The sequence below is a fragment of the Manis javanica genome, chromosome 13 (genome assembly GCF_040802235.1).
Source record: "Manis javanica isolate MJ-LG chromosome 13, MJ_LKY, whole genome shotgun sequence".
Lineage (NCBI taxonomy): Eukaryota > Metazoa > Chordata > Mammalia > Pholidota > Manidae > Manis > Manis javanica.
Window position 1 is genome coordinate 89,263,463 of NC_133168.1, and position 27,931 is coordinate 89,291,393.

The window sequence follows — 27,931 nt, forward strand, 5'->3', positions numbered from 1 at the left end:
TCCTCCTCAAGACACCCTCAGCCTATTGGCTAAGGCGCAGCCCGCCTCTCAGAGTTCGAGCAGAGTCTGGGCGCCACAGATTCCGCCACTGAGATGTCACTTGACCGTCGCACCGGAGGAATTAAGTCAGACTCCGGATTTTGACGGCTTTATTGATGCGTAACTCGGACATACAGCGAAACCCCTGTCCTTGTTAGCCTAGTGTCCTGGCGGCCTTAGGCTCAGGATGGCTCCTCCCCCACATCCTCGTTTGGCTGTTTCGACGTGAGGGGCAACCAGGTGCTCCCCTGATTCACGTGGTAGCTGTCACTCCGCTTCTTCATCCCGAAGACGTACGCTAAGGCCGCAAAGATCATCACCAGGCCCAGGATCACTAACACCCCCATGCCTATGCTCACGGCGATGGGATTCCGATCTGTTCAGAAAAACAAGGAGTAAGTACACGTGCCCTGGCCCCTCCCTAGGCTTACCGGTCTAGACCTGTGGCCCTGCCTCGGCTCACCCTGAACGTTCATCACCACGGTCAGACTGTACTCGCCCAGTGAGCTGTTCGCCCGGCAACTGTAGGTACCATTATGTTTTAACTTGACAAAGAATGGGGTCCCAACGGGCACCTTGACCGTGGAGCCTTCCTTCATACACTGCAGCTGAGGGTCCGGGTTGCCCCGGGCCTGGCACTGCAGGACATGAGTAGTCTTCTCTTGCCATGTCACACTCTGGGGACATTTGGTTCGGTCAATCTTGGGACCGTCTGTGGGACCGCCAAAATAATCAGACACACCCAAGGCATAATGGTAGAAGAGTCAAGTCTTCTTAAACCAGAGGATCAAGAGATTAAAGGTCAGAATGAACTACTCACAAAGGACACGCAATTGGACGCTCCTGTTCCTGTGAAAGATCCCCCCATCCACTCGAAGAGTGGCATTGCAGAAGAAGCTGCGCCTGTCGTCCTCCTCGGTGGCATTTAGCTGAAGCTGGGCGAGCTGCCCCGGGCCCGCGGACGAAATTCCGTCTAGTGTGACCTGGACTTGAGCTCCAGCCGCGCAAGTCACAGTCACTGTGGTCCCCTCGGGGGCGGTGGGCTCGCTCAGGTTCAGGATGGGCCCTAGGAAGCCTGAATGCAGGGCATTGTCCGGGAGCTTGCTGACCACGTCCCTCATGTGGTCAAGCCCTGCCCTTCGCCCATCTCTTTCTCTTCGGGGTATCCAGGCCACGCCTCTCTCTGCGTTCTCGCCCAACCCGGGTCACTCAAGCTGTACAGTTCAGGTTACTTAGCCCCCGCCCATGTCAAAGTCCTCCCACTCTGGCGATCCAGTCCCTGCCCCTTCATCAAGCCCCCCGGGGCCCGTTTGGCCCCGCCCCTCTTACTATAGATGGTAACGTTCTTCCGGGTTTCCCGGCTGTCGCCTCCCAGGGTCACGTTGCAGACAATCTGCCGGGTGCCCTCTTGCTCCGCACTCGCTGTGGCTGTGGCTGTGGCCGTGAGATTGTCCCCATGGCTCTCGACTGTGGCATTCAACATTTGGTCTCCCAGCGCCACCTGGACCTGGGCCTCAGAGGCCGGGAACAGCCCGGTGAGAATGCAGTCTACGGACCACGAGGTTTCCACCTCCAACAACGGGGAGACATCGAGGAGCGGCATGGTCAGGGCTGGAGAGAACGGTGGGCGTGAGTAGGAGGTGGTCTCACACAGCCGTAGACGCCCTTTTCCCCAAGACACACACACACACACACACACACACCTCCGACCCAGGGTCCTTCTTTCCCAGAATGTCTTGCGACTTGGGTCACTCTTTACCAGGACACACCCACACAGCCTTTTCAAAAGTTCCCTCAGCCCCGAGCCTGAGGTCTGAGGCCGCCTCGCCCAATGGCCAAGGGCATGCCTTCCCAGAAGCCCTTGGAACCCGGCCACCCCATTCTCAGGAGCCTCTTGACCAAAGGGCACAACTATTTTGGCTCAGCTCATCAGCCACCGTCTGCAGTCCCTCCCCTCACCGAAGGTTTGGAGCTGCCTGGGGGCCGAACTGTTCAAGAACAGCCCCAACCCTCGGGGTCGCAGGTCCAGTTCCGTGCGGCACGAGAAACTGGCGCCGTGGTCGTCTCTGCCCGCCCGCACCGTGGCCGTGACCTCGGCGGGCTCCCCCACCGCCGGCTGTCGGCTCAGCTCCTCCTCCCCACGGAGCAGCACCACCGTGAGGTTCGTCCGGGGCGCCCCGCCCTCCACCCGGCAGCGCAGGGTGAAGTTCTCACCCACCGGCAGCCACTCGGGCAGGGGGGCCAGCTCCACGCGCTCCGGGACCCCTGCGGTGGGGATAGAGAGAGGAGAATAGCACTTATCAGCCAGCCCTGCAACCCCCACGTCAGGGAGAGGAGAGGAGGCCCAAGGAAGAACTGTGAACTTTTTGAGTTGTTAAATCTAGAAGACTTAGAAGAACGTCAGTGCCAAGTGTTTGCTGTTAACAGTATCATGGTTATTATTTCCTGTTTTGTCAGACACCTTGCCAGCCACTGAAATAAAAGTCAGATTTTCTGTTCTCAAGGACTCACAGAACCTCCTCTGTTTCCAAGAACTTGTCTTTTTTTTTTTAGGAAAAAAAATAAAGGGAACAAACGTTTATGATTATGATTGCTAATTAACAGTGCTCATAAAAGTTCCTGTTGAGTGACTTTCCAGATGTTACCCTTCATTCACACAGCAACCAAGTGAAATCTCTTACTTTTCCCTTTTACAGATGGAGGAACTGAGAGCCAGAGTAGTGAGGTGATCTGCCCAAGGACACATAGCCAGGAAGGGGCAGAACCCAGCTTAGAAGGTGAGTCTCTCAAACTCCAGACGCGTCTCTGTCTACCTGCCTCCAAGGTTTAGGGACTCCCTTGGCCTCTCCTCCCAGCTTCTGGACTGGATTCGGGCCTTGGCCCCTCCCAGAGCTTGGTCTGGCTCCTCCCAATCAGCCCTAGGCACTCAAGGCTGTCACTGCCACCTGCCTGGGGAAGTCGTGGCAGGCAGGGGAACCTGTACCCCCAGGCCAGGTCATCTCTGGGTTACTCCATAGTGCCGTCTGCAGGCACAGTACCAAACCCTGGGCCTCCTTGGGAGGCATCTTACTCACCCTGGACAAATCGAACGTGTATCTGTCTGTCACACGGAGGCCCACAGACTTGTTGCCATGAAAAATATTTAACATCTTACTACAGGTATTTGCCCACTTTTCGAAAGTTCAAGTTACGCCACTTGGCTTTTATGAAAGACCTACATTAGAACCTGTTTTCGCTACGCAAAAAAAACCCGGAAGAGAATTTTCACTTTTACAAAAGAAAGCAAAAAAGCCTTCTGCCTTGGTGTTGCAGGGAGCCCTCATAGAGGTGGCAGGCGCCCCAGCAGTGGGATGGTGCCACCAAACTTCAGGAACTATAGTCAGCACCTCAGCACCAAGCTGCCAGAGCCCTGAGCTGTGTCATCTGGGTTTTCTCTCGATTTATGTTGTGCATCTGTTGACAAGCTGTGTCCTAAGGTGTGAGAAAAGCCTAAGAGATGTCATTTTTTAGGTCTTGGAATACTAAAACATTTTTCCATATAAATTATTGGCAATTGCCTCTTTGGCTTTGCATCATTTTGGCTTTGAAAGGTTTGGTAGGAACACTGTACTTGCAGAGTGAGATGGAAACCTGTAATTTACAATTTTAGAAACTTTAACAAGGAGGCCTCCACTGCAACCTTGGGTACCACTAGTCGGGGATCATGGTATGCTGGAAAATGCTGGTAGTGCTTGGGCTGGGGGGACTTGGTGGGGGTCGTACTGACAGGGAGCATTTGCCAATTTCTGTGGTGTAAATACTTCCACAATGGCTGATTTCAAGCCACCCAGCGTGACACAGAATTACGTAGAGATGGGCTCAGTCGGTTCTTGTGAGCCAGAATCAACAGGCTCCTGAAGAGCAGTGGACAGAGGCATCTCAGACACAGAGACAGGGACACACCTGCAGATGTACCCATTATACAGAAATACAGAAACAAACACATACTGACACAGACATACACATACACAGCTACACAGATACCCAGACAGACACAGATACACAGCTATGGATACTGACACACACATGTGCATATGTTCACAAGTATTCACACACAGACATACAAACATACACAGGCACACGGGTAATAACACAAATACATATGCTCATGGACACAGGTACATGTACACTACACTTATCTGTGAAGACTTCACAAGATGTATATTCTAGTTTTCTGTGGTCTTTTAAATGCGGAGAAAGTCTGAAAAGATCCGTAGGAAACTGGTGACAGGGTACAGGGTCTTTGGAGGAAGACCTCTCCTGTTAGGTGGCAAGGACTTAGGGGTCACAGCTCCTCTGCTGATGGGCTGTGAACCTTGACAAGAAGCTTTATCCCAGTGAGCTCTGGTTTTCCTGTCTGAAATGAGGCTCACAAGTACACCTCCCCACCCTGGGGCTTTGGTAAGCATTGAATGGGCACCTAGTGTCAACATGCAAACCAGCGACCACTGAAGCCAGTGCTAAGTAAATGGAGATTTGACATTTACATGTGTTTATACTTTTTGATTTTGGAACCATGGGAGTTCCCTAGCATAAAAAGAAAAGGAACAAATAAAAAACATTAAATGTCATTTAAAAAATGCTTCTAGGGACCCAAATAGGTTGATTGCACAGCTGCTGCTCTGGCATACGGTTGAGATGCATCTCCCTGTCTCTGTGACTCTGTCCACCTGCACGTGTGCACACACACATCCAGGGCCAACCTCTGGGACAGAGCCCTGGTCCATTCCTGCAGACTCAGGGCTACCTGCTGCCCCATGCCACTGGTCACCTACCCTCTCCACTGCCAGAGGCTAGCCCCACCTCCAGGCACATCTACTCACCGTACACTGTGATGCTTGATGAGCCTGTAACTTGGGAGCCGTTGCAGTAGCCAGAGCAGAGGACCTGGCTGTCACCAGTCACGCCGCTGAGCTGGAAGGCTGTCCAGCCCATGCCATTGCCCACCGGTTTCTTGATTAGGGATGTCTCCAGGGTGAGAAGTTCAGCATGGGGACAATTTGTAGTGCAGTTGACCAAAAGGGACCCTCCAGTAGGCACCACCGGGTCCTGGGGCTCCACCCGCAGAGGGAATTGCTGCCCTTGGGCACCTGTGGGAACAGAAGGATGCTCCACTGGTAGTTCTGGTGTCCCCCCACCCCAGGCTGCAAGCCCCAGCATTCAGCAGCTCCTGCTGAGATAAAATGGTCCCTTGCCTTCATGTTGCTTCAGTCTTGTGGGGAAGACAGATGATGGATCAAGAACTGGGGAGAGGTCAGTGGGAGGCCAGGGGATGCCCTGATCCAGCCTGTAGAAGGAAGGAAGTCAGGGAAGGCTTCCTGGAGGAGGGGACAGCTATGGCCAGTTTTGAAGGGTAAGCAGGAGTCAGCCAAGTGAGAAGAAACAGTGATCCTGGCAGAGGAAAGAACATAGGCAGAGGTCAAGGGTCCAGATAGAGCAGGAAGTGTGTGTGTGTGCTCGCGTGCACGAATTTTGGTGGGAAGCAAGTCACAGGCAGTACTGGGCCTCAAAGAGCCCTGAAGGCTGAGTTAAAGAGTCACAACTTTCTCTCAAGGACATTGGTGAGCCCCCACTACCTCCCCCCATCAAATGAGTTTAAGGAAATGTTGCGGCAGCCAGGACAGCAGGGCCTGGGGAGCTTTGCTTTCTCCAGGTCCCCATCCTCTACCAGTTCCCCAACTCCAGCCCTCCCCAGCTCACCTGGGAGCAGCAGACAGCAGACCAGAAGCAGGGAGATGAGTGAAGTCTGGCAGGCCCCAGGCAGCAGCCCCGAGGGCACCATGGTGGCCAGCCTGCAGGAGGAAGCTGCTTTAACGAGGTGCCACGCAGTAGGGAGCAGGCAGGGCCACCCGGGGAACGGAAGCGCAGTCACAGCAGCTAAGATTGCAGAAGTCCAGAGGCTGCACCTTGCCTAGACGTGGGGAGGGGCAGGGGGGAGATGGATACTCTGTGGCCACGGGGATCCAGAGCGGGGGTCCAATGAGGTGGAGAGCACCTGTGAGTCTCCACCAGGCCAGAACTGTTACCCAGCGCTGGCCCCCAAATGAACCCACAGGAAATACTAACACAATCGGCTTCCTTTGTTCTCAGCACTGGGAAGCCTGCGGGTGCAGTGCAGGGGGATGAGACACCTCCTTCCTGTTGCACTGAAGTGAAGGGGGGTGTTCTCTTCCCAGAGAGGAAGTTAATGGGGGACCTCCAGGCGCTGTGCTTCCGCAAGGTGATAAAGTGACATTTCAAGGCAACATTTTGAGGGGACAAGGCAGGGACTTCTAGGCAAGGTCTCAAGGAGTTAGTAGGAGATCTCAATGTTCCTGGGGTAAATAAGAGGTTTGGGCTTGATCACGAGGGACGGTTAAGCTGAGGGAAGACATGACAGGGAACAGAGCCCACATTTGTTGGGCACTTATGGGCCTGGATCTGGGTTGATCTCCTGAGTGGCTTCTTTAGGGCCCTTTACCTTTGAAGATCTTGGGGATCCCCCACACCCTGTCTGGGGAGAGCCGGATCTTCATCCACCATCTGTTGTCTGTCACAGATGCTACTTGTAACTGGCCCTTTCCCATTCTCATGCCCCTGCCCCTTCCTCCAGGAAGGTTTACACCCCAAAGCTTCTCTTGAACTGGGTGGGTCAGGTGGGCACTCTCCACCTTCATCGGCTCCCTCTCTCAGGCTTCTGGCCTGTTCCCTGTGCGTCTGACCTCAGCTGCAGAGAGGGACTTTGTTGAGGGCTGTGATTTCAGCTGGCATCCCTCCACTCTCCTCAACCCCAGGCCATGTGCTCCCCTTCACCTGGCGCACCCCCTCCCTCCAATCAGGCCTCTGCCCTGCTGCCCTGCTGCCCAGCCCCTGCCACTCCTTACAGCACACAGTCCTGAGAGAGAAACCAAAACCTGAATCAAGTTTATTTGTAAACAATACAGGCCTTCCCCACTTTTTGGAGAATGTTCACATTGAACCACTTCACATTTGCAAAAGACCTACAGGAGGACCTGTTTTCTCTAACAGAAACAAAGCCGGTGGGGGCGGGGGGTGAAAGTACCATCTGGGTGGTTTTACAGCTAACTGTTAGAGGAAAGACGGAATAAATTCAGCAACCTGGTAATTGTAGAATCTAGGGGGTCTCTGTACTATTCTTCCAGTGCTTCCCTGAAATGTTTGCAATTTTTCAAAATAAAATGTTGAAAAATTGAAACTGCTTCCCTGATGGATCTGGGTGACTGCTCATGGTGTCACCAGAGGGGCAGGCCGATCCTCAGTACCTCCTGCTGAAAAGGCACAATCCCAAAAAAAATCAGAAACCTCATCATGGGTTGGTCAAGTGAGGACAGAGGGATGAATTCAATTGTACCATAAGGTTGACATCAGGCTAATAAGCTCTACATGAGGAATAACCTAGTTTCTTCAACAAATATGTTGCAAGTGGTTTAAAAAAAGAGGAAGAGGAACCCGGAACTTAAAAGAATCTGTCACCAACCAAAAGCAGTTTGGTGTTTTTATTTGAACAAACTGTAAACAAACACACACCAAATACTTAAGAGACAATTGGGGGAATCTAGACACTCAACAGCGACGCAGTAATATTGAGCAATTACTAAGCCTTTTAGGTGTGATAGTGATGTTATAGTTAGGGTTTGTGGTTATGTCTTTTCAGAATACATACGGAAGTTTTTACAGGTCAGATGATACAGTATCTGGGATTTGCTTCCAAATTATCCAGTGGCAGGAGTAGGGGTGGGGCTAGAACTGAAATGAGTCTGGTCACGGGTGTTGGAAATTATTGATGTTGGCTGTTGGTTAACTACAAGTTCATTACATTATTTTCCCTTATTTTGCATATGCTTTAAATTGTCCAGAATAAAAGTTTCTTAAATAGTAGCTGCACAAGACTGAGCCAAGATAATTTTGAAAAGATAAAATAAAAAATAAGAGAGACCTGCCCTGTAAATATACTCATGGCAACATCCTTTAGCAAGCAGGTGGTCTATTACCAGGCTAGATCCTGCAAGCAGCTGCTACCCTTCGGAATCTGTCCTACAGATACCCTTGAACATGGGTGAAATGACACGCATAAGACAGTTACTCACTTTAGCAGCAGCATGGGTATGGCAAAGGGTTGGGAATGACTACATGAACCCCAGTCGGGTGCAGATGTTGGGGATATGTCAGTGATGGGCTACAACACAGCCATAAAACAGAACAAGAAAATGCTGTATGCCTGGATTTACGGGGCCATCTCCAAGACCTATTAGGTGGCAAAAAAGGAAAAAAAAAGGAAAAGCTACAGATTAGAGCTCCACAGAGTAGTGAGCACACGCTACTATTTTTGCAAAAGATGGGAAAGCGTATGTGCCCAGATCTCTCTGTATGTGGATAAGAAGTGTCTCTGGAAGCAAAAACAGGAAACCAAATGATATTTATGGCCTCAAGGGAGATAACAGTGGTGCTTATGGACAGAGAAGGACAGTGGTGCTTATGTCAATATTACCTAACCAAAAAATAAAATAAAAAAGATTTATAATTATAAATTATAATGAGTATTTAATTTTGAGAACTGTTATAAAAAGCAAATGTAACTACAAAAGTGTAGCACTCTCTGGGCAGGAGGGCTGCAATGCACGCAGTCCTAAGTCCTATGGGTAAGATAATTATTTCAATGTCTTTCACAATGTGGCTGATGCAGAACCTGGCTCAAGTACATGTGTTAAGTAGAAACACGTTGGCAAACAACGGATTAAGAATAATATCAAATATTTATTAAGCACTTGTTCGCACATTTCCCTGTGAAGCGTTTGACATCCACAACCTCATGAGCTCTTTATATTAGTCATGTGAGGTAGCAAGCATGACCATCCTCAGCTTGGCGTTGAGAACTGAGGTGCACAGAGGGGGAGCCATTTGCCTGAAGTCACACAGGGAGGAAAGGGAGAAACTGGCATGGAGTCTTACCTACATGCCATGTGCCTCCCCGCAATAAATCCTTTGTTAGTATACTTAACGAGCAGTGTTTGAGGATCCTGTGTTCCAAGCACTGGTCTAACTGCTAGCTGGTGGTTTAGATGTGAGCAGAGGTTGAATAATTGAATCTGGCTTCTGCAGCATGCATCTTATTCTAGCTACAGCCCCCGGGAGAACAGACTCTTGCAGAAGAGGGACCCAAGGACCACTGTTTCCAGCATTGGACATATGAGTTTATTCCCAGCTGGTGGAAATGACAGGACCCAAGGGTGGAAGTTGGGCAAGGTGAAAAGATTCAAGGGCCTGATTAGCTCCTTGCTTGTCCCTCAGGGGCCTGTGTCCAGCTCATGACCATGGACAATGCTATGGTTTGAATGTTTGTGTCCCTTCAAAATTCCTATGCTGAAATCCTAATGCCCAACGTGATGGTATATGGAGGTGGGCCTTTGGGAAGTGCTCGGGTCCCGAATGGGATTAGTGCCCTCATAAGAGACCCCAGAGAGCTCCCAGACCCCCTTCCACCACGTGAAGACACAGCGAGAAGGACAGACTATGAACCAGGAAGAGGGCCTTCACCAAAACAAGACCCTGATCGTGGACTTCCAGCCTCCAGAGCCATGAGAAATAAATGTCTGTTGTTTATAAGCCACCCAATCTGCACTACTGTCACAGCAGCCCAAATGGACTGAGACAGAAGAAAAGTCAGTTCACAGAGGTGGCATCTCCAGACAGGAGTAAGGCACACAGGTGATGAGGCTGCCCTCTCCCTCGGGTCCCTCTTAGATGAGGGAGCGGGAGGCCCTCTTAGTGACCATCTGCTCCAGTCCCCGGGGCAGAGCTGCTGGTGGGTGGGCTTCAGCACACGCTGAACACTGAGGGGGGCTGGCCTTGGTACTTCTCGTGGGCCATCTTGAGGATGGGTATGAGGTTCTGGAAGGTGGGGCGGAATGAGGCGTCGGCCTCCCAGCAGTTCTTCATCAGGACGTAGATCTGGGGAGCAAAAAACCAGCGCTGCAGTTGCTGCTCTCTCTGTGGTCCGCTGGTGGCAGCAGGGGGGAGGCAGGGGGGTCCTCACCTCACAGGGACATTTCTCCGGCCGAGGCAGCCTCTCCCCTCGTTCCAGCACCTCGGTGAGCCTCAGCACCGTCATCTGTCCCTGCGTGAGGCCGATGAGTTCGATGAATTTCTACAGAAGAAACAGGACAAGCTTTTTTGCAGGAGTTCTGAACCCACTATCACTTGTCAGCAGCATAACTTTGGACTTAGGACGTCACCTCTCTGGACCTCAGTTTTCTCATCACTAAAATGACGTGGTAACAATACTACCATTGGGACTATTATGAAAATTACATAAACTAAGACAGGCATATCTTGGAGGTATCACAAGTTCTGTTCCAGATGGCTGCAAAAAGCAAATATCACATTAAAGCAAATCAGATGAATTTTTTTTGTTCCCCAGTGCCTATAAAGGTTATGTTCACATTATACTGTAGTCTATTAGGAACACAATAGCATTGTCTTAAAGAACAATATATATACCTCAATTAAAAAATACTTTCTTGCTAAAAAAAATGCTAATCAACGACTGAGCTTTCAGCAAATCATAACCACCCACCACAGACCGCCATCACAAACATAATAATGAGAAAGTTTGGAATACCACAAGAAATACAGGGTTGGACATGTGAACCAAGCTGGGCCAATTAGAGAAAGGCTTGAATTATGCTGCAAAGAGGACCCTGGGTCCCCTCAGCTGAGGGGGATGCGTGCTTGGAGGGCTGGCTGGGAGGGGCCACTGTTGCCCCAACAAAGGGAGGGAGGGCCTGTCTGAGACATGCTACCACAGAGAACAGCGAGAGATGGAGAAAATGGAATACCTGATAACACCTGAGGGTCTAGATCAAGCCATGCCCACTGTCTCTCCTGGAGTTTGCAAACGGCAGAATAAACTATCCCTATTTGAGTTGGGTTTGTGTTACAAATCAGAGCCTCCTGCACTGCAAGAGGCCCAATGTGCAGGTCGTGATGTAAGACCCAAGTGGACTAAGCACCTGCTAAGGTGGAGCACTGGGAACTGAACGCATGCCTTTCTAACTCCTCGAGTGCACGTTGTGGGCGCGGGCTTGGCTCTTACCGAAGGAGGGCTCTGACTGGAGTCACAGTAGGTCAGGAGCTCATACATGGTGACTCCAAAAGACCAGACGTCAGATGAATAGTAGAACTTACATTCCTTTAGGCACTCTGGGGCGTACCTGCAGAGACGGGGCACTCAGGTGCTGGGCCAGACCAGGCTAAAAGCCTTCCCTGGGGCTTCGGAGCTCTCTGGTCCAATGAGAGCCCCAACCCTGAAGGGAGGGGCAGTCTCACTGGGACCAGGACCTGTCATCTGAGAGCCCAGCATCTGTGTCCTCCACCCTGTCTGCTCCAGCTAACCCTGGCACCCCCCTCCGGGTGGGTCCCGCCTGGTCACCAGAACACGGGGCTGTCCCCATCCTCTCGCACGCAGTAGTACTCATGGCCTTCAGGCACAGCCTTGGCTAGGCCAAAGTCCCCGATCTTGACCAGCCTGTCGTTGTCCAACAACACGTTGCGGGCAGCCAGGTCGCGATGGATGTAGTGCTGTGCGTGTAGGTAGGCCATGCCCTGGAGGCGGAGCGGGTCAGGATCAGGGGTCAGGGGCAGGCCTGAGGAGCTGTGATCAGTTTGGCTGCGGGACAGTCAGGTCAGGCCTGCGCGGACCAGGCAGGAGAGCGGGAAGGATGGCAGGTGGGGCAGAGGACAAGGAAGCAGAGCGGGACAGCGGGGCGGGGCGATGCTCTCCGTCCTAGAGGCCGGGCGAATCCGGAGGGAACGGCGTGGGTGGGGCCCAATGCAAAGCTGAATAGGCGCGGATGCAGGGAAGCCAGCTCAGGGGCGGGCCAAGCCGGCGAGCAGGCGGGGTGGGACCTTCAGGCCTGGCCTAGGAGGAGGGGACAGGCTCTGGGAGCATGGGCGGGGCGGCCCACCTCGCAGATCTGCTGGGCGAAGAGCAGAAGCTGGGCCAGCCCGACGCTGTGCCGGGGCAGGTAGTCTCGGAGGCTGCCCAGAGGCACGTACTCCATGACGAGCTGCACGGATTTCTCGCCTGGCGCGGTACAGGGGCGACCCGTGCGGACGACAGAGGCAGGGGTGGGCTCTGAGCCCTGCGGCTCCCCACCCCAAGGTGGGCAGGGGGCACCAAGACTCGCCCACACTAGGCCCAGCTCTCAGGTGGGACAGACCCTGGCGAAGTTCTGAAGGTGGCTGCCGCCCATCTCAGCGCCCGCGGGTGGACGGAGGCCGGCTACAAACTGCGCACCCCCCGCCTGGGACTGAGAGGCCCTGAGTGGCCCGGGCCTTCCGGCCCCGCCCACCTTGATCCCCGCAGCAGCCCTTGTACTTGACGATGTGCTCGTGATACAGCGTGCGCAGGATGTCGATCTCCCGCCTCCAGCCCCTGCGAAGCTGGGGCCCGCAGCCAGCCTTGAGGGCCTTGACGGCCACCATCTCGCCAGTGCCGTCGTTGGTCGGGTCGTAGCAGTACAGGCTGACCTTGCCAAAGTGGCCCTGGCCGGAGCACGCGGGAGGGTCGGATCCACCCGCGGCTCCCTAGGCCGCGCCTCCGGGCAGGTGGGTTTGGAAGATCCCACCCAGGCCCCACCAACTCCGCGCTGGAGGGTCTCCCTGGACCCTAGGCTCTCCTTTCAATTTCCCTGGGCCTCCCTTGAATATGAGGGTCTTGTAGGCCAAGTTCCACCCACATCTCCCGAATTAGGCAGGTCTTACGACCCAAACTCTCCTACCAGGTGGAAGCACCGAGGCCCCGCCCCGTCCTCCGAGCCCCACCCTCACCTCGCCCAGATCCCGGATCTTCTTCAAATAGCGCTTATGAAAAACCGTGGGGTCTGACGCTGACGAGTCCGGGTTCACCGCCAAGACGTCAACGAGATCTGGAAGAGCCACAGTGGATGAGCCCGGATCCCCTGCTGCTTTCCCCAGCAGGCCCACACTTGGGGGCACAGAAAGCGGGTGCCTGCTCCCCCACCATATGATCCCAGAGATAAGGAAACTTTTGCAACACCTGGAAAATTCCACTTCTTACCCAACATGCAGAGTTGGCTGCATCAAAAGCGATACCTGGGATGTTCTGAGATTGGGTAAAGGGCAAACTTTCCATCAACGGAGAAACAAAAATAACTAGGGTCTAATTCACCTTAAGAGCTGTAACTCCCTCCAAACCAAGTACTAAAGTGCTTGGCTTCTTCTACACGCTCTTAAGTACATTAGACATCCGCACACACGGGGTCGATGCAGAGACTGGGAGCGCCATGCCTGTGTCAGCGGGGACCCGAGCCCCCTCCCGGTCCCCCAGAGTCCCAGCATTGGGTGGGGCTCACTCTGGGGCTGCAGCCTAGTGAGGTCCCGCAGGATGGTACGGAAAGACGGCCGCTGTGCCGGCTCGTAGGTCAGGCATTGACTGGTGAGCGTTGCCAGGTCTGGGCAAGAGGGCTCCGGCAGCTGGTGCTGCTTCTGGTAGAAGCGCTCTTTCTGTGGGGAAGGGGAGCCAGGGGAGTCAGTGTCCCTTCCCCCAAGTCCTTTCCTCCCAAAGGCAGAGTCAGGCTTCCAGAGGGAAGGACTGGACTAGCTAGGTCCTTGCTCTTGTGATTCCCACTTTACAGATAAGGCCACTGAGGGTTGCAAAGCGAAGCAGACTTAGCCAGCCACCACTGTAGTCAGTGCTGACTTTGAGCAAGACCTGCTGATTCTGCTGTGCAGACGCATCGCACACGTGGCCCTTCCTGCCCTGGCTTCCACCCACCTCTGCCCCCAGCTCATCTCTCTGTCTCCAGCAAGCTTTTGCAGACTGTACCTCCCAGAAGGCATCAAAGCCTCTGGGCCTTTGCACATGCTGTGCTCTTTGCTTAGGCCCTTCCTAGCCTGGGTCCCTGCAATATTTCTGTACTTAAGATTAAAACCTGCTCAAGGGAAGGCTTGCCTGATCCCTCAACTGGTTCAGGGACATCCTCTGGGACCCTCTTTCCACCCCAGCCTGTGCTTTTCCCCATCATTGCCCTGGTCACTCTGCTTAAAACTGAAGCACGCTGATTATATGCTGTGTGCCACAACAACCTTATGAATGAAGTAGGTACTATAGTTAATCCCAAGTGACAGATGACCTGACAGAGCCCCAAAGAGATGGTGCAATGGGAGGCTGCCAGAGGGAAGGCAGCTTTGGCCCAGAATGTGCCTCTGGACTTCTTGAAGCTGCCAAGCCCCTCTGTGGGAAAGACCTCGGGGGCCCCTGGACATACCTCAGAGGGGCCACGGCCCTGCAGGGGGGCCTCCCCGTCGAAGCAGATCTCCAGCAGAGTGGCGCCAAAGCCCCACTTGTCAGCCGCAGTGCTTAGGCTATTGGCCCCACCAGACAGGCACTCGGGCGCTGTCCAGGGGATCCGCTCTACCCGCTCTGGGGGCCAGGGTCAGATGTCACCAAGGGTAAAAGGAGTGGGGAAAGCCCGGCCCCATGCCCAGCCCCGTCCTGGTCTTTACCCTCCCTGGAGAGGACACTCAGACCCACTCCGGGGTCACTCAGCTTGATGAATGGGCTGGTGCCTTCCGCCAGCCCCAGCAGTGCCAGCAGGATGTTCCGGCCACACACATTTCCATGAACCAGGCTCTTGTCTTCCTGGGGAGGAGTGGAAAGGGGCCGTGGCCACTAGGGGATTGTAAACCCCGACCCAACCCTGGTTCTCACAGGGACAGCCCATGTGAAAAAGACACGCATAGTCATTCCTGGGACCCCGATACATTGTCATCATGAGCAGGCAGCTCTGGGTGCCCAGTGAGTATTTTCTGTTCTCTCAGAGCTGGCGGCCAAGGCGCTCGTCCAGGGACAAAAGGCCAGAGGACCTGACTGTTGTCCTCAAATCCATGCCAGGCATGCTGCTGCCCCAGGGCCTTTGCACTAGCTGTTCTCTACACCTGGAATGTGCTTCCCCCGGACACCCTCTCGACTCCCCCTCTCCCTTCCAGACCACCTTAGTGAGGCCTTCCCCCACCCATGTATTTAAAAGCTCACCTCTTTCCCAACTGCAGCAACTCCTTATCTGCCCCCTGGCTTTGTTTTTCATGGTTCTTACTACCTTCTAACTTATTAAACAATGTACTTAATATTTCTCTCATTCATTCTTCCCAACTAAAATGCCAGATCCTGGAGAATAGACTTCTGTTTTATCCTCAGGTGTGTCCTTAGAGCCTTGGCCACATAGGGGATGCTCTGAAAAGTGGGGTGACTGGACCAGGAGGGGCTAGGGGTGAATGGGCCCCCAGGGCTTCAGATGCCAGGGGGCAGAGTTTGCTATTCTTCCCTAGGGGAGATGGGAGCCCCAGGAGTGTGTGAGCAGAGGAGGTCCGTGGAAAGATCTCCCAGGGCCAGCATGTGGATTGAGGAACGGGTCAGACCTCCACAGCCAAAGCTGAGGCCACCCTGGCCTCCCCACCCACCCGGCCCCTCCCACAGGCCACGCACCAGGTAGCTGAGGGCGCTGGCCAGCTGCTGGGCCACCACCACCTTCCAGGCCACAGGTACATGGCCCCTCTCCCGCCGCAGCCACACATCCAGGGGCCCACGCTCCACGAACTCCGTCACCATGATGTCTGCAAAGGCCCAGCCGCTGCAGGGGCCACCCGCCTGCCCCCACCCTCCAGAGTGCCAGGGCCAGGGCAGGGGCTGTGGGTAGGGAAGGTGAGGGGGCATTTGGGAGGGACTCTGGGGAGAGGAGAAATGCAGGATGGAGCACAGGCCGAGGTGTATGCAGGGTAAGACAGAGGTGAGTGCGGGCATCTGGGTGCAGGGGGGGCTGGGGCACATGGGAGGCTGATGTTTAAGTGGCCATGATGAGGATGGACACGGGGCAATGGGGCGTGGGTGCAGACGAGAGGAGGTGTGGAGCCTGAGGCTGGGCATAAGTGCTGTTAGGGTCCCCTGAGCAGGGGTGCTCATGGGGTGGGAGGTAAGCAAAGTAAGGGTTAAGCCATGGTTGGGGGGAAGGCAGGAGATGGACACATGGGCTGGCAGGGGTTACCCACACAAGGAGTTTTGGGGTATACACAGGGTAGGGGTAGAGGTGGGGGTAGAACAGGGGCTGAGATCTGGAGGACTGGGGCATCCAGCAGGGCTGGGGTCTGCAGGGGTCACAGTGCCAATGGGTTAGAGGGGAGACAGGGGCTGGGCTGTAGAGGGGTTTAGATGATATCTGGAATGTGGAAAGCAGTGGGGAGTCAGGGTGTAGGTTGAGGGTTGGGGTGTAGCCAGGGATCAGGGTACAGATAATGGTCAAGGTGTAGCCAGGGGTTGGGGTATAGGATGAGGGTCAAGGTATAGCCAGGTGTTAGGGTACAGTTGAGCTGAGTAGTCAGACTGGGATGTAGTGAGGGATCAGAATGCAGGTCAAGGGTCAGCATGTAGTTGGGGTAAGGATGCAGCTGCTTGGGGGGTACCCGGAGTGGGTGTAAGTGGGAGTCAGCCTGTAAACAGGGGTGGTTGAGTGGGGCCCACTCACTCTCGGAGCCATGCACGCAGACGCCATGCATGAAGGCCAGGTGCACGTGGGAGACCTGGCTCATGAGGCTGGCTGTCTCATAGAAGGCCTGTGGGGACAGGGCAGGGCAGGTGACCACAGACCCTGTGCCCCTCCTCTTGCCCCGTCCCCTGGCTGAGCTCACTTACCAGGGCGATGTCGTGATGGCTGGGGTCCAGCACCTTGAGTACCACTCGCAGTTCTTGCCCGCGGCCCCCACTGGGCAAGGGAGAGTCCCCACCATCTGCCCTGCCCTCCTTGGGGCCTTGGCCCCCCACTCGCAAGAGGCCTTCATACACGTTGGTCCTGGTGCCCTGGCCCAGGTGGGACAGCTGGGGGAACATGCATGGAACATCTCCACGATGACAGCACCAGGCTGCCCTCCCCAGGGCCCAGCGAGGGAGTGGGGTGGTCAGAGGGGCAAGGGCGGCCAGCTGCGCACACCTGGGTGATGTCGTCCTGGCAGATCCGGTGGAAGCTGAGCTGGCTGAGGTTGAGTGGCCTGGTTTTGGCCCGAGGTCCCCGCATGATGATGAGATTGGAGATTTCTGCGAGCAGAAGTCAAGTCAGGAGGGCTGGCATGGAGGGCGCGGGGCGATGCCATCCCCACCCCACGGCCCCCGCATCATACCTCCTGGCCGTGGCAGGCAGCAGCGGCGCAAGGAGAAGCAGTCGTTGCCGGTCCGCAGCGAGCAGCCTTGCAGGGCAGCCCGCAGCTCCCGCGCGCTGGGGAAGGACCGGTCCCAGCCCTCTAGCCTGAAGACCCCAGCCTGCAGCTTGATGGGGAACCTGCGCAGACGCAAGCACCCGGCGCCAGGTGCCTGGAGAGGGCGGCAGGGGCGGTGAGCAGAGGTCCAGGCAGGGAGCGTGCCCAGCCCCAGTCCAGGACCCCTGCCCCAGGCCCACCTGGTCGCGCTGCGCCACCGTGAGGATGAGGCGGCTGAGGTGGCTGGTGCTCCAGTGGATGAGGTAGAGGCCATCCTCAGGCTGCAGCTTGGCCAGCACGAATGGCTCCCTGCAGGGGACAAGGGGGCACTGTCAGGGCACCTGGGGTCATGGCTGGACCTATGCAAGGCCACAAGGAACCACAAAACCTGCCCAGAGGGGAACACTCCCCACTGGGACAAGATAACAAAGCCAACAGGCCCAGACACCTACACGCATGTGGCTCACATGGTGCTATGGACTCAACGTCTGTCCCCCCAAATTCACATGTTGAAATCCTAACCCCCAAGGGAAAGGTGTTTGGAGGTGGGGCCTTTGGGAGGTGGTTAGGTTCTGAGGGTGCAGCTGTCATGAACGGGATCAGTGTCCTTATAGCAGAAACCCCAGAGAGCTCCCTCAATCCATCCACCGGGTATGGACACGGTGAGAAGATACCATGCATGAATCAGGAAGCAGGCTCTCACCAGACACCAGACCTACCAGCACTTTGACCTTAGACTTCCAGCCTCCAGAACTGTGAACAATAAATGTCTGTTGTTTCAAAGCCCCCTAGTCAGTGGTATTCTGTCCCAGCCCATACGGATGGACTAAGACACACACTGACGTGGCCCACAGACCCCTGTATGGGTGGCACACACTTAGCTGTGATGTGGCACGGCCATGGCCCTCGAGAGATGGAACAGCTTGCCCTCCCCTGGTGTAGAGAAGAGGCTCAGAGGATCAGACCTCGGAGACACCCCCAGGAACCAGTCCCAGGCGGTCACAGACAGGATAGGAGACATCCAGGCACAGGGATGATGACCAGACAAGCTGACAGTCACCAACCCCAACCTGGTGGCATGCAGGATGGCCACACAAACGTCTGATAACCACCTCACATTCTCCACCCCACATGTCCCAACAGAATTGCTTAGACAGTGACTCACAATTATTGGGGCACACACCTGCAGGGTGGAAATTCCCACAGATATAGTGGAATGGCCGTGCAACATGCAGCCTCACAGAAATCAGCTGTCCCGCCACATGAGAAAACAGGCGCTGATGATTTTATACACAGTTACTGGAGCAGTGGTGCAACCGCTCCCTAAATAGCCGTTAAACACCCAGATGTGCAGGGTGACAGTCCCAAATGCAGGTGCTCCTTAGACACGCCTGCACCACTGCAAGTGCATCTCCCATTACTCCTGGTGTGCACACCCACACACGCAATGACATGCACACACACACACACTGTGGTATGAGTGGATACTGGCACACGGGCAGTTACATGTATACACTAAATGCTTGTACACATGTGCTCACATGTGCAAACACATTAAGACAGTGCCACCTGTACCTGCATGTGCCCTCTCACATGAGTGAACACACACACTCACACACAGAGACACAAATGCACATAAACACGCACACACACCTCATTCAAGCCCCGCAGACCCTGTGGCTCATGGTCTTGCCAGCAGCCCCCACCTTGGCCCTTGGCAGCACCTGCCCTGCCCAGCACTCACATCAGGGGCCCGTGGATGCCGTCCTGGATGCTCATCACCAGCCGTGGAGGGGCCACCTCGTGGCACAGGTAGTGACTTGAGTCAGCTGTCAGGCGGAAATAGCCATCCACCAGCGACACCAAGGACAGGGCTGCAGCCCGGGAAGGCAGGGTCAGCTCCTGCAGGCCAGGGGACGTCAGGCAGGCACCGCAGGCCAGGGGCGCCCCCCCCCACCCCACAATGCCCCAGCCCCCAGCCCCACCAGGCACTTGTCCTGACAGTGCACGCTGACGTGGCGTTCTTTCAGCACCACGTGGGTGATGTCCCGGAAGTCACAGAAGTCAGTCCACGGTGCCTCCTGAGGCCTGTCTGCTGGCTGGCTGCCCACCTCTTGGGCCTTAGCTTTCTTCCCAAATGGGCCAGCATGGCAATTCCGGCTGCTGCCCCCGCCATCACCACGGGGACCCTGGAAACCAGCAGGTGGGGTGGGTGGAAGGAGCAATGCCATGCCTACATTGTCCCCACACATTCCCCCCAGGGAAAGGCAGGAGCTGGAAGCACCAGGGATGCTTCTTAGGCATCCCTCCTGGAGCCGGGGGTCACAGGAAGGACAGAGGATCCGCCCTCAAGAGACACAGGCCAGAAGTCAGAACCTCGAGGAGGAAAGTCTCTACCCTTCTCACCACAAGAGGTGAAGACCCCAGAAATAAGGTCCCTGGGGGACAAACAGAGGACACCTCCCAGGAAACAGACCCCAGGAGACAGACGGACACCTTCTAGAGCCACGTGGGGAAAGAGCTCACTGCAGCCACCCTCAGAGACCGTGGCCAAGGCTGAACATGAGCTCCCGCCCGGCTCTCCCCAGACCCGTAGACAGAAGAGGCATCTTGCTCACCTCTGCCTCCATCTGCCGCCACTGGATACCACCAGTGCCCGTCACCAGCACCTCATGGGTGGGGGCTCTGGCGGCGGACTCGGGCTGGGGCTCCGGAGGGGCCCGGCTGCTGTCCCGGATGTAGCAGGGCTCTCCCTCCGCCCGGGCCAGCGGCTCCAGGTGGCACACGGGCACGCGCTCTGTGCCGAAGCGGGGCGCCAGCTGCTCGAGTGTGGCCAGGTACTTGACCATGATGACCTGCTGGGAGAGGCGGCCTGGCTGGAAGGCCTGCAGGAACCTGCGGAAGATGCTCCGTAGGCGCAACCGGGTCAGCGCATTGTGCTGCTGGATCTGCAGGCGGAAGGAGCGTGGGATGCAGTCCTTGAAGCTGTGGGGACAGCCAGTGGGCAGGGGGGAGAGGGCGGGAGGGGGGCTGGTCAGAAGCTTGGGGTGCAGACTCCGCTGGGTTACATGGGGCGAGTGGCTTAACCTCTCTGAACCTCAGCCGCCTTGTCCAGAAAACAGGCAGGCTGTCGTGAAGGTGGAAAGGTGGAACATGGTAAGGGGCTGGCACAGGGAACCCGATGGTTTTGGGGTCAAGGGCACAGAACACCAGAAGAGGCTGAAATCCCAGCTCTTGGGCAACTTCCTGAAGCTCCAAAGGGCTCTGTCTTCTCATCCATAAAAGGGGATCACACAGTGGCCACCTCTCAGGCTGATGAGAGAATCGGGACTAGTGACTGGCATGTGATAAGGACTACCTGTCAGGTGTTACTATTATTGAAATCACTATTGCTTATATCATTAATATTATGAATAGCAATAAAAGGCACAGCTCTGGGAGGCCCCTCTGTTTCTTACAAAGCCCATCCCTTCTTCTGCTGCCTGCCCCTCACTTGACCCCCAGTACAGCCCACAGATTTCTGAGCTTCAGTCTCCATATCCTAAGCCTTGTCTCCCACCCCTTGAGCAGAGAGATCCTAATGCCTGAGGTTGTAGCCGCCTTCTGCTCCTACTTCCAAGCTTTCCAGGGCTCCCTAGCGTCCTCAGGAAAAAGGCCCCCTGACTAGTGCTGGCTGACTCCCGCTCTCAGGCAATCGTACTCCAAGTTCACTTCCCCCAGAAACAGGCCTTGCCTCCTACTGCCTCTGGGCCTTTGTATATGTTATTTCCTTTGTCTAGAATGCTTTGCCAACACACTTCAAAGCTGAAAAAAGCCAATTCAACCTTCAGGCACTAGCAGAAATGTCACTTGACCTGATCTCCAAGCTATTCAGCTTCCCAGCGCCCTGGGCTTCACTGTCCCAGCCCTAGTCCTCCAGAGAGATAACATCATAGGGACCAAAAAAAATATGTGCTTTAAGAAGAACCACTGGTCCTAAAAGACCCATTTCTCCTGCTGCATCCTCCCAGCAGTGTGCCCAGATTGCCCCAACCCTCACTGCAATAGAGGTGAGCATAGCTGGCCCCCAGATCCACTCCCCAGCCTCCTGCCTCCTTCTAGCCCTCCCTTGAATTCTATGCAGTTCACCAAACTCACTCGATTCCAAACCACACTTCTGCCAACATATCAGGGAGGCCTCAGGGCCTTTGCAATGGCTGTTCCTTCTGTATAGAATGCTCTTCCAGGTACTCCCCAATATTCCTTCAATATTTGAATTTGAATGTCACCTTCTCAGTGAGGAATTCCCAGACTACCCAATTTTAAATTACACACTCCTCCCTCCCTGACACTCCCCTTCTTCCTCTTTCTGCTTAAGTTTTCCTTGTTGCATTTATTACCATCTGAAACACTGCACCTTTTATATTTGTATTGTTTATTGCCTGTCTCCTCCACCAGATGTGAGCTCCAGGAAGGCAGGGGTTTTTGTGACTTGCTTACTGTTGTGTCCTCAACACCCAGAACTAGTGCCAGCATACAGCAGATGCTCAATAAATGTTTGTTGAATAAATGAAGGCATGGCAGTCTGGAACGTCTACCCTGACTCCCAAATGTCCAGGCATTCCCATCCACTTACAAAGCGTCCCCACCCATATCCCAGACACCTGATTTTCTTGGCCACCTTCTCCAGGGGAACACCGTGGCAGACAGCAAAGTGGCAGAGGTGAAGAAAGGCCATGCCCAGACTCTCGTTCTTAAAGTGGTGGATCTCTTCTTCATTTGACAGCTCCCACAGTGATGCCACATCATTTACAAACTCATGCTTGCCCTGGAGATGGGGGAACCGGGCAGAAAGGGAGGCATGAGAGCCTATTCACTACCCAGCTTCTGGCCACTTTGGGGAGGGAAGGGACCCTGCATTTTCTGGAAAGGCCAATATTCAGCAAGCATGCCTCATCTGTCTAAACCCAGGCCTGTGGCAGACATCACTAATCAATCACAGCCTTCTTTCCAATGCAGTCCTAAGAGTCTCAGAACCCTTTGGTTCAGGCAGCCAAAGGATCTCAGATGGCATGAATTGAAACCTATTAGCTATAGTGAATTGGGAGGAAAGGGGGGGGCTCTTCAACTGTCCCTAAGCCCCCCACAAATCATCCAGCCTTCCTAGCTCTGCTCACACCTGCTCAAAGAGGTACTCAAAGGAGGCTGGGTCCAGGAGTTGCACCCCCTGCTCTGCCTGTTCTGAGGAAGCCTCAGTCCCTGGGGGTGCACAGCGATACACAGCCGGCTCCTGAGGATTCATGCCGTGCCAGTTCCGGAAATAAAACCTGCAGGAAGGCAGAGGGCATAACTGGGGCTTATCATGGACCCAGATGACCTCTAGGAAGGTGGAGTGATGGGAAGGGATAGGACAGAACAAAAGGGGACAAGCCTTTCAGGAGGCCTTCACTTACCTCATACGGAAGTACAACGTCAGGCTTATGTCTCTGGAGACCTCCAGGACATGGTTTGGGGGCAGCCAGACCTGGGCCTGAGCATCAAAGAGGGCAAAGAGATTGAAGCAGGGAGGAGTGATGCCTGGAATGGGGAGAAAGGCGGTCAGGAGTCAGTGTCTGCTGCCATCTCCCCTATGGACCCCCAGACCCACTGTCTCCCCTCCCTGAGCCTCCTCCCCTGTTGACAAGAGGACAATGCAATATGTTGACCATGCTGTGGCCTCACAGGGGACTACATCTCCAAGACTCCTTTGCAGCTGGGATGGGGCCATTGCGCTAGCTTCTGGCCAACAGGATGTGGGCAGAAGAGATGCACAGGTTTGCAGGCCTGGAAATAAACCGCCCTGCCATCTTCCCTGGCCCAGGTATGTTGCAGACCCTTGTGTTGGCGGTGAAGCTACAAGATAGAGATGAACCATCTGACCTATGTTAGATTTGAGGTAAACCTTCATTGTCTTGACCCAGGAAAATCTGGGGGGATGAATGTTACTCCAACTAAAGCTATCCTAAACTGACTAATACAACTCTACAAACAGCTGGCTCTTTGGCTGGTCTCCCCTGAACTCCAGCCCAAGAAATATCCAACTACCTCCCAGCTGTCTCCCACTGGACATCACAAGCCCCCTTAGACATGACTTGTTCCAAACAGATCTCATCTGAGGTCCCCAAACCTGCCCCTTCTCTACCCAGTTCTTTCAGCCAGGACTTGGTTCTCATCCTCAACTCCTCTTTCCTGCTCTCCCCCACATCAGATCAGTCATGAGTCCTGCTCTCTGGGGTCCACCCACTCCCTTCCAATCCAAAGCCCGGCCCTAGTCCAGCCCCCAGACGCACTGTCATTCCCAGCTGCCCAAGACAGCTTTTATACATGTCACTTAAAAATTCTATCTAAAATAGTCCATTCAGGATAACTTATAAACATTTAAGTACGAGCCACCAGAAATAAGGAAATAAAATTTGGCAAGTATAATTGAAGCCCCTGCCTACATCCACCTCCTTTCCCCTCTCATACAGAGGTAACCACATTCCTGAACTAGAGTTTATAATATTCTCTATGAGCTAGTCTTGAATATTATACTCTAAATGCAGTATTATATTATACTATAGGTGTCCTTCTGCAATTTGCTTTTTCATTCTATGATAGCTTTTAAAGCTTCACATGTGTTGTGTGTAACATCAGTTAAGTTCCCTTTTCCCTGGCTGTACAGTATTCCAGTGCTCAACCCTACTAAAAAATCCCTGTAGAGGGACTCTGAGATGGTCCCCCATTTTTCACTAAGATAAATGAGGCAGTTCTGAACATTCTCATAAGGAACACATGAACTGAGTGTTTGTAGAGTCATATCTAGGAGTAGGAACTGTGTGGCCCCAAGCAATGTATATTTCAATGTTGTTAGATGATGCCAATCTCCAAAGTCACTATATCCAAGTATACTGCCTCCCACAGAAGGAGAATGCCTCCCTGAGGGACAGCTTCTTAAAGAACCAATCTGTTTCACTCTCTGGCTTAAACTTTCCATGGCTCCCCATTGCCTTTGAGAAGCCCAACCCCCTCAGCATGGAATAACCATGACTTGGACCCTGACAATTACCCACTGGTTTCAATTCCTACTTCCCCTTCTAAATTCTTGAAACTGACACTCCAGTTACTCTAAAAGTCTTCACTTCCTATAAAGGATCAAGCTGTCTGAGCCCTCTGCACACGCCGTTCCCCCTGCCAGACATGTTTTTACATCACCCAGCACACCTGTGTGAGTTCTTTAAGAATCAGCCATCGATGGGAAAGAACCAGGTGTTGAAGAAATCCACTGTTAAGACCCCATCCAGTTGCAGGGAAGAGGATTTAAGAGTACTTCCCGGAGGAAGGGGCATGTAAGCCAGGTCCCCTTGGACAGACCTCCTCTGGCAGAAGAAATTACACTTCTGAGCACCTCCCTTGCAGGCTCTCAGCCACTGCATGGTTCCCTACTGCTCTCAGGACAAAGTCTAAACTCTTCCCTCTGGCACTGAAGGCATTACAGATCTGGCCCTGGATACCCTCTCCCCTGTCATCTCCTACCTGATGGTCTCCTCCAGCCTCATCTTCCTGCCCCTGCCCTCACCCACTACAGTCTGTTCCCCCACAGCAGCCAGAGAGCACCTGTACCTGTGACCCCTAAGTCGAGTCCAGTCACTCCCCTCCTCAGCTCACAGTCCTCTGTGGCTCCCACCTCACTTGCAGTAAAATCCAAAGTCTTCCCTGAGGACTTTGCTCAACCTGCCCAGTCACCTTCCTGCCCTCCCCTCCTCCTGTTTCCTGTTGCCTCATTCTGCTTCAGCCTCCTGTCCTCACTCTTCCTAGCAAGCTCCACCTCAGGGCCTTTGCATGTGCTATTCCCTCTGCCCAGTGCCATCTTCCCTGAGATATTTCTGCAACTCTCTCTCTTATTACCTGAAATTTTAAATTTCTCTCCATCATTTATCCTGCCCTCCTACACAGTTTTCTTATTTATTGTGTTTCCTGCTGATTTTCTCATTGGAATCCCACCTCTACAAAGGCATTGACTTGAGACTGGCACATGGTGGTTGCTCACTCAATTCTGCTGAATGAATGGACAGATGGATGGTGGGATGGACAGGGCCCAGCTGCTGCCCGCACCTCCACCCCCCACCCCATGGGGCCCATGCCCCAGACTCACCGACTTTGTGTGCAATGTGGATGCAGACCTCCTCTGCAGTCAGTGTGGCCTCACTGAAGGTGACCCAGGGCTCCCCACCACCAGGGCCAGCCCAGTGCAGAAGGACCTTCAGACCACCTCTGGTGGCCAGGGGCTGAGTTTCATCTTCATCGGGCTTGCTGGCCCTGGTGGCGGGCCTCCGGTGCCACAGTGGCATGCTCTTGACAGCTGGCTTGGCTGAGAAGGGACAGTCCATCAGCCCCAGGGCCTTGGCCTGGAGGGCCCTTTCATCAGTTCAACCTTCCACCTGTCCAGGCTCAGGCGTGAGGGGAATATTCTGGACCCTCCTCATCGTGCAAACTTGCACACCCAATTCCCCTCCCTGAGCCTGTTTCCACATGTTTGATGGAAGTTGGGGGATGCATCCCCACCTATTAGACTGTTATGGACAATAATGACACTGAACCCCTTTGTTGAACAAATTTGCACCAATATAACAATCTGTTCTGAACCCACCTTCCCAAAATAATCAGGCAGGCAGGTGTGGGCCTGGGGGCAAATCCTGGCTCTCCCTGTGTCAGTTCAGGAAAATCACTTGGCCACACCCAGCCTCAGTTTCCCCATGTGGAAAATGGAGATGCTCAGAGCATTGCCGTGAAATGGGTGTGACATTTCAATGCAGTCCTGCATGTTACACGCTCAGCACAGACCTTGATACAAGGCATGAAAAAATAACCAATACGACAAAAACAAGAATAAAATCATTATTGCTGGTTACATCATCCTGATTGTTTTTCTCTTTGGGGCTGATTCCTCCCTCCCACATCCACGCTCATGAGCGACCCCAAGCCCTGATTACTGCCCTCCACCCAGCCTAGAAAGGCTGTATTGAGCTCTCTCTGCCCAATCTAGCTCCGAGATTTTTCCAGAGCCAGGCCCAGTGTCTCCTGGGAAAGGCCGTCAGGCATTCCTCCACACATGTTGCTGCTTTAAGACAAACAGTGATGTGAAGCAGAAAATGTTCTAACAGCACAATGTCGGATCTCTTAGGAATCAGCTCCTCTCTGGGCCTGTTTCCTCATCTGGAGAATGGGCACGCAACAACCTCTCCCTTAAAGAGATGCTGGGAGGACTCAACAACATGAGACTGGGAAAGGGGGCTGCACAGGGCCTGGCATGCAGTCAGCGCCTGGTGAATGGTCGCTGTGATTACCTATTACTGTCTGAGAAAAGATCGTGGGGATTCGGCCTTTGGGGTGTCCATCTACTCCCTCCTCGATCCCACTGGGCTCAGACCCAGCTTTGAAGATGGGGTCGGGGTGAGGTCTGCAAGGCTCCAAACTCCGCGGGCAGGGGCAGGCGCAGCGATATGCGCCCACAGGGCATCAACCAGTCCCGAGGCACCGGGTGCTTCTATCCACCTGCCAAGCACAGCTAGTCCCCGCGCCTATGGCCGATCGCATCCTTCCTGCTGACCTCCCAGGGGCGCCCCCTCCTCGTCCCACTCCAGACTCACCCTTGCCCGGGGACTCAGGCTCGAACCCGGGACCCCGCCCCGCTGCCACCGGCAGCAGCCATCTGATCGCCACCGAGACACCGCCTCCCATTGGCAGCCTGAAACGGTCACACTCACTGGCTGAATTCCGCCCCCCCCCCGTAGCTATTGGTGTTTCGCTGGAACGGAGACGCTCCTATTGGTCTCCGGTTTCGCAGTTTTGCTCAACTACGATTGGCTAGGTAGTCCGGATGCACATCAGCGTCAGCGATTGGCTGGCTTGGCGTGGGCGGAGACGCGGAAGTGGCAGACTAGCACGCGAGAGAGGATCCATCCGCGGGGCTGCGATAACTCTTGCCCACCGGGAAGGTGGGTCCAAGTGACACTTCGGCCCTGACCTGGGTGCAAGCCCCTTGTCCTCACCTGGCTATCAAGGCTGCAGTCGGCCGCCATTCACGCCTCCAACCCCCTGCCATGTGTCTCCCGATTACATCCTGCCTCTCTGCCCTTGTCTCTGCCTGGCCATCTCCGCCTCGCTGGCTGAGACCTCCCGGCCCCCGACTTTTCTACTGGAGGCATTTCTGGCTCACCTGCTCGCATCCCTGTCCTGATCACCTGCGGCACTGTCCTGGGAGACTCCCTTGCTATCAAGTTAGCAGCTTGGAAGTCCTCACAGATCTGAGTTCAAATCCCCCCCCACAAATGGTTGTAGTTTACTGGGAAGACTAGGCACTGAGCGTTTTGCAAACATTATCTCATTTGATCTTGGCAGCAGTCTTCTGGGGGTGCCTATTAGCCCCATATCTCAGAGAAAGAAACTGAGGCACAAACAGGTGACAGAGACTGTCTCCTTGACCAAGTTTATCTGAGCCCTCTTCTTGACTGTCCCTCGATCTTGGCCTGGGTCCTGTCTGTGGCCTCATCAGTACACTCCCAGCAAAGACACCTTCTAAGTCAACCCCTTT

The 27,931-nt window shown here is 54.4% G+C and overlaps 2 protein-coding genes and 1 long non-coding RNA gene across 11 annotated transcripts; 1 reads left to right on the forward strand and 2 right to left on the reverse strand.

Moving 5' to 3' along the window:
• Nucleotides 1-132: 132 nt before the first annotated feature.
• On the reverse strand, nt 133-6,332 carry ICAM3 (intercellular adhesion molecule 3). 2 transcript variants are annotated; one of them, XM_017660369.3, is made up of 7 exons: nt 5,779-6,322; nt 4,902-5,168; nt 1,999-2,304; nt 1,369-1,650; nt 860-1,114; nt 503-751; nt 133-415 (listed from the first exon to the last, which is right to left on the reverse strand). In XM_017660369.3, exons 1-7 carry the CDS (start codon nt 5,858-5,860, stop codon nt 222-224), a joined length of 1,635 nt encoding a protein of 544 aa, XP_017515858.1. In that variant the 5' UTR covers nt 5,861-6,322; the 3' UTR covers nt 133-221. The 2 variants fall into 2 exon arrangements, with proteins under 2 accessions (XP_017515858.1, XP_017515859.1); XM_017660370.3 differs by lacking the exon at nt 503-751 and having other exon boundaries at nt 5,779-6,332.
• On the forward strand, nt 2,063-4,895 carry LOC140845600 (uncharacterized). The gene is made up of 3 exons (XR_012124442.1): nt 2,063-2,200; nt 2,736-2,816; nt 3,352-4,895. It is a non-coding gene; the product is annotated as an uncharacterized lncRNA (long non-coding RNA).
• A 2,480-nt stretch (nt 6,333-8,812) lies between the features above and the next one.
• TYK2 (tyrosine kinase 2) lies at nt 8,813-27,111 on the reverse strand. Of its 8 annotated transcripts, none has more exons than XM_017660362.3 (25): nt 26,988-27,082; nt 25,988-26,181; nt 25,493-25,708; nt 22,773-22,896; nt 22,499-22,646; nt 21,984-22,147; nt 19,959-20,325; nt 19,326-19,529; nt 19,085-19,242; nt 17,541-17,649; nt 17,266-17,455; nt 17,079-17,182; nt 16,784-16,966; nt 16,617-16,704; nt 15,584-15,711; nt 14,605-14,740; nt 14,367-14,521; nt 13,452-13,602; nt 12,907-13,004; nt 12,429-12,621; nt 12,042-12,160; nt 11,507-11,679; nt 11,171-11,288; nt 10,112-10,222; nt 8,813-10,026 (listed from the first exon to the last, which is right to left on the reverse strand). In XM_017660362.3, exons 3-25 carry the CDS (start codon nt 25,686-25,688, stop codon nt 9,892-9,894), a joined length of 3,552 nt encoding a protein of 1,183 aa, XP_017515851.3. In that variant the 5' UTR covers nt 25,689-25,708; nt 25,988-26,181; nt 26,988-27,082; the 3' UTR covers nt 8,813-9,891. The 8 variants fall into 8 exon arrangements, 6 of the variants coding, with proteins under 6 accessions (XP_017515851.3, XP_017515852.3, XP_017515850.3 ...); XM_017660363.3 differs by lacking the exon at nt 26,988-27,082 and adding an exon at nt 26,685-26,973; XM_017660361.3 differs by lacking the exon at nt 25,988-26,181 and having other exon boundaries at nt 26,988-27,111.
• Between the last annotated feature and the right edge of the window lie 820 nt (nt 27,112-27,931).

Bases quoted from the DNA above. Each gene is read 5' to 3' on its own strand.
- ICAM3 (XM_017660369.3), bottom strand. From the start codon at position 5,860: ATGGTGCCCTCGGGGCTGCTGCCTGGGGCCTGCCAGACTTCACTCATC. The intron at 1,651-1,998 runs GTGAGGGGAGGG...CGTTCTCTCCAG, and splicing joins CAGGCAGCTCCAAACCTTCG to CCCTGACCATGCCGCTCCTC. The intron at 752-859 runs GTGAGTAGTTCA...GCGGTCCCACAG, and splicing joins CGTCCAATTGCGTGTCCTTT to ACGGTCCCAAGATTGACCGA.
- TYK2 (XM_017660361.3), bottom strand. From the start codon at position 27,078: ATGGGAGGCGGTGTCTCGGTGGCGATCAGATGGCTGCTGCCGGTGGCA. The intron at 17,650-19,084 runs GTGAGTGCTGGG...TGTCCCCTGCAG, and splicing joins GGCATCCACGGGCCCCTGAT to GGAGCCATTCGTGCTGGCCA. The intron at 11,680-12,041 runs GTGGGCCGCCCC...CTCCGCCTCCAG, and splicing joins TCGCCCAGCAGATCTGCGAG to GGCATGGCCTACCTACACGC.